Raw genomic sequence first — 7,982 nt, 5'->3', positions numbered from 1 at the left:
TTTAGTAAATAGGAAGTTAGAGGGGTGAGAGAAGTCAAGCCCCCCCCAAATCTCCACCTATGGTCAACACAAATTAGGAAATTGTTGTTCATTCGGTTTCAATGTTTCATAGATCAATTTTATATCATTAGCAATCTTACGCTAATATTTTCATATTATTTTCAGGTTGTGTATTTAAGACGATCAATGATACAATTTTCATTGTAAAATTTGTACAATTATTATTTTAAGGATTTATAATCGTTTTCTAGTCAAAAATTAACTTGTTCAAAAAATGGTTGTTATAAAAAATATCATGGTTTTAAAAATTCTAAAACTGAAATCCATCATACATTTAACATTACGAGAAAACAAATAAGCATTAATCTGTGTATTTAGTTGTAATTTACTTGTTCTCGTGGTGGACATCGGAACTCTCTTGTTTTTTTTGCAGCAACTGCAGATGGTAAATCTGATTGTTTTATTTCATTATATCTTCTTAATTGATCCTTAGTAAAAATTCAACAATTATATAAAAAACAAATTATTAAATACTAAATAAACCATTTTCTCACTATTTGTATATCATTGACAAATTGATAGCTAAATGAGATTATCGATTCAACCCTATGCCTTAGTTGAATATCACATAAATGATGTAATAAATAACACATTTGAAGTTTGGCACCCTCAGCCATTTTCATGTGTAATAAACCTTTCCTATGTTCATCAGGACCATCTAGAACAACAATAACAACAAAATACTATAGAATTCTAGTATAGATTGTTAAGATCATTACCTTTTTGAAATTCAGGATCCCAAGTTTCAGGATTAATCATTATTAATAATTTTTCTACATCCTCGTCACGTAACATACCGACAAGTAAAAGACGATCCACTAATTTTAATAACGGTCTAATAACATATGTAATAATTATTCAGGACATTAAAATTATTAAAAAAATTTTCTGAACTTACAAAAACAAATTTTCGTTAGATCCACCAATAGGATCTCTATTATGAACCTGATTAACTAACACAGCTTCTTCTAGCGCAGCCATTACATATTCTCTGACTACTTGTAATGGGAAATAAGGACTGTATAAGTTACGAACGTTATCGATAACGTCTCTAAAAACAAATTAAATAATTTAAAACATAACTATAAGAATACAAAATCATAATTATTATGGCTAATTTTCACATACGAAATTTCAGTCATTTTCATTTGAGGTCGAACTGATTCGGTTTGTAACGACCGTAAACTATGACCCATTTGTGGATCATCGTACAACGTAGTTAATTCATGTCCCAGAGGTATAATGTATTCATTTTTACAAACCTCCCTAAAAAATATATGTTGATAGTTTATTATCAATATTTTTTTTTACTTTAGTTATATTAACATAATTACATTGTTGTGGCATGAGACTCTAAATGTAAAGCTATTAAGAGATCATAAAATCCTTGACGTAATGGACCAGACATATATTCTGAACATATAGCATATAACAATTGTTTTTGATTTACATGAGTACATAATATGTGAGCAGCTCGGTAGTTGGCTTGGTAGCACACAGCCGCGTACAAAGTCAATGTGTGAGCATGGAAACTATACAATTCGTTTAAATTTTAAATTTTAAATTACAAAATATTACATTGTATATGTAATATAAATTATTAATAGCTTACGATAGTAATTTTTCCATTTCAATCAACTCTAAAATATCTATACATCGATCTTCTTCGGGAATGTGTAATGCAATCATCGACACTGGATCTTCACAGAGTATACTCCATCCTCTAATGTCAGATAATTTCAGAGTATGAATGTGTAATGAATCGTTTGGAACTCTAGCCCACTGATGTGGCCTTAAACATTGGACTTTTAATCTTGGTGGAAACTAAAATAGACATATTTTATTTAGTTACATAGATTGAGAAAATATTTTATACATATAAATATTATATATTATACTTATTTAAAAACTCAAAATACCTGAGGAAGAACATGACGTTCTGAATTTTGTAAAACAGCTGCAGATAATGGAAGTGTGGTTGATGTTCTACCCAATTCAATTTGTAAAATCTCTTTGCTGCTAGCTTCCACAAATATTGCGGGGAATAACTTAATATCTGGTTCCATCTAAGGTATTATGTATATTTTAACAATACAATTTACTTAAATTATTATTTAGAAGTAATTTTACTTTAAATTTAAAACTTGTTTCTTTTCCTTCGCATGTAAATGACATCATTCCAGTAGCTATGTCAATAAAACAACCAATGGCCATTCCTTGGGAGGCTCCCTTTCCAGATGAATCATTTGTAACTTCATTGTACAATTCATCGGAACGAACCATGTAACAGCTTTGCCGATCAATACTATATGGGACACTCAATGTAATTATTTGAATATGATGATTTAAAATAAAATTACCTTTCTAAAATTCTATTATGTTCATCGACAATTGTTACAGTACTTTTTCGAACATGATTTTGGCTGAAATCTTTAGTATGAAGATGGTATTGAGTAGTAACCCATCCCACGTAAACATGTGTTGGGTCTTGACCAGGGAATATTCTTACACCATAGTAATACTCATTTATTAACTTTAAACATTCTAAATCAAATATTTCATTCCCTACAAATTCAATCCCTGCTGATGTAGGTGTGAATGACATCGCTTTTGGACCACCTGGTCTATCAGGAATAGCTGGTGGAACCAATTTTAAATCCATCTTTAAAATAATTAATTTCAATTTATTACTTTTGTAATACATTTTAATCAACAAATTTTAACTCATACTTGTGAAACTCTTATTTGGGGGGTTACTCTTTCATTTAATGTATTAGGTCTGTGGGCAGCATTACGTGATCTATCCACATTCCTAACTGGATCCGGCGTTTTTGCTCTTTTTGGATTATCTGACGGTCCTTCTTTTTTTCTCGAGAAAAATCTTTGATAAATATATATTTAAGTTAGTTTAATGTATGCAATAATATAATTTAATTCATTAACAATAATCAACTAAAATTAAATTTTTACCGAAATGGAGAACGCCCTCTTTTTTTCTTATCGTCCTTGTTTATATCCTGACCATCGCCATTTTGATGATTATATATGTTAAAATTCAGTTCACTAGATGAACGATTCAACTTCCCTTCTGTATTAGTCAATATATTTTAAATTAATAATAAGTAATCAAATTTTATATTATATAATATTAAGAATATAATACCATTTTCGATTGTTAAGTCATCATGCCTAGATAATGACCCTTTGCGTGGTGGCCTGGGCGGTGGTGGTTGATTTTTTCCTCTTGGTGGTAAAGGCGTAGCATTTGGCATCATTTCGTCATTTTCTACAGGATCATCTGAATAACCTCGATGAAGACCTTCATATTATGAGACAATAACAAAATATATTAAAGAACCATTTCGAGTTAATATTTAAATTGAAAACCTTTTATATCACTCATTGAAAATCCTGATTTCATTATTTGTTCAATGTGAGCAGGAGTAGCATGCTCAGACTGGGATAATAACCTGTGTTGCCTGATTCTTATTTCTTGCCATCTCCTTTGTTTTTCTTGCTCACTAATAAAAGTATACAATATACATAAATAATTTTCCATAACATACATAATTTAATATAATCTTTCAATGATTAACATGACATTATAACATTATTTTTGAGGTACCTACCAATTGGTTTTTAATTTGTCCATTATTATTTTTTAATGGATATATTCATAAAATAAAAACAATTATTTTTATGGACTTTTAGTTTTTTCCAAAAAAAATAAAATATTGATTTACAAAACACAATAAATATTTTATATATATTGTTTTACGAATTTAGTAATAATATTATTTAAATATACTAACTCAATAAAACTTGGTAGACATATGACAGGTAAAGATAGCCGTAAAAATTCCCAATTAGCTTTTTCCATGGTTTCAAATGTATTATGACTAATCTTTAGACACGGAGGTGTATCTGAACCAGCTGGTATTCTTGTAACATCGATAACAGATGAAAAATCATCAGTATTTTCAAAAATTGGTTGATCCTTAGTATACCAGTATGTTACAGGTCTCTTCATGTTTCTAAGATATTTATTATTTAAGATAAATTTAAATATTATTTATAAAATACAACAATTTTCCTTAATGTAAAAATCATGGGTATTTTGTTTGGTACATACACGCAAAATGGTTCATATCCTTCTTGAAGCCCACAAGTCGTGAAGTATTTCAAAGAGTTAACGTCTTGACCAAAAGTTAATTTTGCTTTTTGTCCTAGTCCCAGCGTAAATGCAGGTACAAATCCTTCTCCTTGGACTTCAGAAAATGTAGTTTCCCCTCCCAACGTATCCATTAGTAATTCTCCATTCATCGAAAAGCTTATTGTATGGTCCATTAAATCTAAAAACACTCCTACGACGTCTCCAACTTGCCACTGTCTACCAAATGATTCGGCTGTCCCCATGTAAATTTTTTCTTCCTTTAAAATAAAATGTATTTAAAAAGTATTTTTCATTGAAATATACTATTTTTTAAATACATACGTTATAGCCATCAAATGCCCAAGAATTTTCGTCACTGCCGATTTGATAACCCGGAGAACATGTAAACCTGGCCCATCCTACCCGCATAGGTCCACTGGTCAATATCTCAAATTCGAAGTACCTTGGTAAAAAAACGGTCAACTATATAATTATTGTAAATATTTATAACAAGTTTTCACCAACCATTTTCCGCTTGAAACGGCGTATGTTTTTTCAGCACGATATGTTCTGAACGTCAAATATCTATTAGTGTTGTCATCTGTTAGGAGTGTCGCTATGCGCAATACATAAAAAAAATTAATAATCATAAACATATATAAATTTAAAGATGCGTTTACGCATATTATAAGAAATCAAATTACCTTCGTTTGTTTCTCCGGTCGGGGGATCTAAATTGTAACCATATACCAATAATGTGCGGACTGTTTCGCTTGCTGTATCCCTGTAAAATAAATAAAAATGTGTAATACAACGTTATTGTTTCTTAAAATTTAATACAATTGAAGTTTACCTATTAGCTTTTTTAATAGCGTCGTCTACTTTGCTGTACGGTACTAAATGAGGACTGCGCAACATTTGTAATTCCTAAACAATTGCAAGTAAAAAAATATTTAAGAAAATACAAATACAGATGAGTACATAATACAATAGTTGATAAATATAAATAAATCAGAATACCAAAATAATACGATATTATGAAATATACTGTAACAAAAACAAAATGTCTAGGTGGTGGCAAATTTAGTCATAGAAATTTTTTCAATTTTAAATATTTCCCTATTTTAAATATTTATAATATTGGTTAGACTACTAAATAATTATATAAAACCATTCATTATACCTATTAATTTTATATTTTTACAAAAATAACACTGGTATAATTGTCTTAATTTATTTTGTGGTGGAAAGTCTAAAATATTAAAAAAAAAATCATTACTTCATTTAATCCATATGTCCATCCTTGCTGTATTCTTTCTTTTGCCCATAGATTATGTGTATTCTCAGCTAGCTGATCAATTAATTCTTCCATTTTTCCTGACAAAATTATGGCAGATAAATCAAGTGGTGCTGGTTTGTATCCATTGGATTGCATAAATGGTTCGTTGGGCAGCCGGACCGTTTTAATGCGGGACGGTGGATTATCAATAGATATGTGATATCCTAACGCAATAACCGTTCTGTGGAATTTTGAAAATTAAATATACGAATGAAAATAAACCTTTATATTTTGTATTTACTTAAGCGTTTGCACAGCTAATTGAGAATCATAACGCTTCTCGGCTGGAGGCAACTTGTCAAACTGTATTAAACATGGATGAAACTTCCTGGTATCATTTCTTTTATCACCATATTGCCAACCAGCTTCAATTTTATTCATTGCCCACATTTCATGAATATTCTCTGCTAATTTGTCTTTAATATTTTCTATGTAACTTGGCAAGGTGACCTAAAAATTTACGTAAAAGCATCATATCGTTGAATCATTTTTTTAATATTTTAAAAATAGTACCATCGATGTATCGACCGGATTTGGAACAAATGCTGTATCGTCTTCAACATACCATGGACCCGTGAGCACGCATTTATTTAGGTTTCCAAAATAGAAGCACGGATCGATTGTTAAGATTTGTTGAGGCAGTAAAGTTTCAAATAGGGGAGAAAATTCATCTGGTGGAGTAAACTTTAATCGACCGTGATCTCCGCCCAATAAGAAACGACAACTATATTAAATCCAATAAACAATTTAAAATAAATATTCATTTTAGACATGAAAAATAATATCAAACTATTATACGAGGTTAAGTTCAACATTTATAAAATACCTATGTTTAATTGACAATTTATCTAAGAGAAAAAATTAAACTTATTTTTCAAATTATAATATTTCAGTTTTATCCAAGGCGTTTTAAAGGTAAGTATGTAGTTCTAACTATTTCAACATTACTAAACATATTAACCGTATAACATTAAATTTGACACTGTAGATTTATTTTTCAGAGAAGTAGATTACGGTGTTTAGATTTTATATACCATATATTATATTCCATGAGAGTTAAATGTCTTAAATCTTTAACTATAAATATGATTTTTGTAAGAACAACACAGTATAAAATATATCTTATATGTTACCTGACTTTTGACGAACAACTAATTACTGGGAAAAACATCCCATCTAAATTGAAGTCTCTGAAGGCGCCTTGGACCAATTGACCGTTCAGTGTAAAAGTTATAATTGGAATAGTTAAATCTAATGCACAGCCGATTACATCACTTTTTTTAATATTAGAAATTTGTGTACCAGGCATCACTTCTGACTTACGTCCTCCTATATATTTATGTATATTTTATTTTTAATAAATTATTATGAAAAAAATATTAAATTTAGTATTTACCTGTCCATAAATATGATCCATCAAATCCAAAAGAGTATAAATCATCCCCAACTCCATTTCCACCCCATTTTTCTCCACCACCAGGATATGGAACATAACTGAAAATCATTTTACACTAGTTCTATAGGTAACTCAAAAAAACTAAAAATAAATTACTATCAAACCTATATTATTAGTTTACCTTTACATTATCGTCCGTTGAATATATATATAAATAAATAAATTATGTCAATTTTACAAAACAGAAGAAATAATTACTTTACAAAAGGTTTTTGTAAAAGAAAGTTAAAGTTGTACAAAAAACCGAGTTAAATAAGTTGATTAAACTTTCTAATTACCCTGCAGTATTTGCCCATCCAATGCGAATATGTGGATTTAAATGAGTAGTTTGTTCTACATGATCTATTGCCACTTCATAATACCATTTTCTATAGACAGCAGATCCACTTACATGACCAACAAAAATATTGGGACGTACGCTAAAATTTTAATACTTAAATTAATTAAAATGTCTTTAAATTATTTTAAATGTACCTATAATTTTTGGAAGTTATTATACCTTGCTACATGGTCAACAAGCAAGGTCTGAAGAAGTAAATTTTTTCCTGGTAATAAGAAATCACATATATTATTTTGCGAACTTCTTACGGCTACACCGTTACCAACGCACAGAGAACATAAAACATCCAACACTTTTGGATCACGACCGTGTTTTTCCAAAAGAGATATTATTACTTTAATATGTTCATCCTAAAATATTTCTTAGTTTAATAATTGTTAAATTGTCTAATGTATATAATTTAATGTCTATCACCCACTTTCATCATATTTAAAGCTTCTGGAGAATCGATGAGAACACAGTGAAGTACATCTAACATACCAGTTCCCTCACTGGATGCTTGAGATCCTAATCGGCTGAATAACCAATTTAATCGATTAGTGTTAGCAAATTGAGCACAATTGGTATGATTGCCTTTAATAATTGCAGCTAAAAATAAAAATAAAAATTAGTATTCATGTAGGTACCATTCAGT

The 7,982-nt window shown here is 29.5% G+C and overlaps 1 protein-coding gene across 1 annotated transcript in view; it reads right to left on the bottom strand.

The window, feature by feature from the left end:
* LOC100167965 (ryanodine receptor) overlaps positions 1–7,982 on the bottom strand; it is a 57,289-nt gene that overhangs the window by 34,720 nt on the left and 14,587 nt on the right. Inside the window, exons 12-39 of the mRNA XM_016806461.1 lie at positions 7,767–7,936; positions 7,508–7,698; positions 7,287–7,427; positions 6,949–7,046; positions 6,686–6,881; positions 6,066–6,276; positions 5,794–6,002; positions 5,493–5,733; positions 5,067–5,140; positions 4,918–4,997; positions 4,739–4,829; positions 4,556–4,676; positions 4,193–4,491; positions 3,873–4,094; positions 3,448–3,581; positions 3,224–3,379; positions 3,031–3,148; positions 2,791–2,941; positions 2,421–2,722; positions 2,191–2,365; positions 1,980–2,126; positions 1,673–1,884; positions 1,395–1,592; positions 1,189–1,326; positions 959–1,111; positions 780–895; positions 555–718; positions 390–488 (exon numbers count right to left, since the gene is read on the bottom strand). Of these exons, the coding sequence (XP_016661950.1) occupies positions 390–488; positions 555–718; positions 780–895; positions 959–1,111; positions 1,189–1,326; positions 1,395–1,592; positions 1,673–1,884; positions 1,980–2,126; positions 2,191–2,365; positions 2,421–2,722; positions 2,791–2,941; positions 3,031–3,148; positions 3,224–3,379; positions 3,448–3,581; positions 3,873–4,094; positions 4,193–4,491; positions 4,556–4,676; positions 4,739–4,829; positions 4,918–4,997; positions 5,067–5,140; positions 5,493–5,733; positions 5,794–6,002; positions 6,066–6,276; positions 6,686–6,881; positions 6,949–7,046; positions 7,287–7,427; positions 7,508–7,698; positions 7,767–7,936 (4,607 nt within the window). The remainder of the gene's footprint in view (positions 1–389; positions 489–554; positions 719–779; positions 896–958; positions 1,112–1,188; positions 1,327–1,394; positions 1,593–1,672; positions 1,885–1,979; positions 2,127–2,190; positions 2,366–2,420; positions 2,723–2,790; positions 2,942–3,030; positions 3,149–3,223; positions 3,380–3,447; positions 3,582–3,872; positions 4,095–4,192; positions 4,492–4,555; positions 4,677–4,738; positions 4,830–4,917; positions 4,998–5,066; positions 5,141–5,492; positions 5,734–5,793; positions 6,003–6,065; positions 6,277–6,685; positions 6,882–6,948; positions 7,047–7,286; positions 7,428–7,507; positions 7,699–7,766; positions 7,937–7,982) is intronic.

This window comes from Acyrthosiphon pisum, chromosome X (assembly GCF_005508785.2).
Source record: "Acyrthosiphon pisum isolate AL4f chromosome X, pea_aphid_22Mar2018_4r6ur, whole genome shotgun sequence".
NCBI lineage: Eukaryota > Metazoa > Arthropoda > Insecta > Hemiptera > Aphididae > Acyrthosiphon > Acyrthosiphon pisum.
The sequence above is the reverse complement of the archived record's forward strand: the minus strand, read 5'-3'. Positions and strand labels throughout refer to the sequence as shown.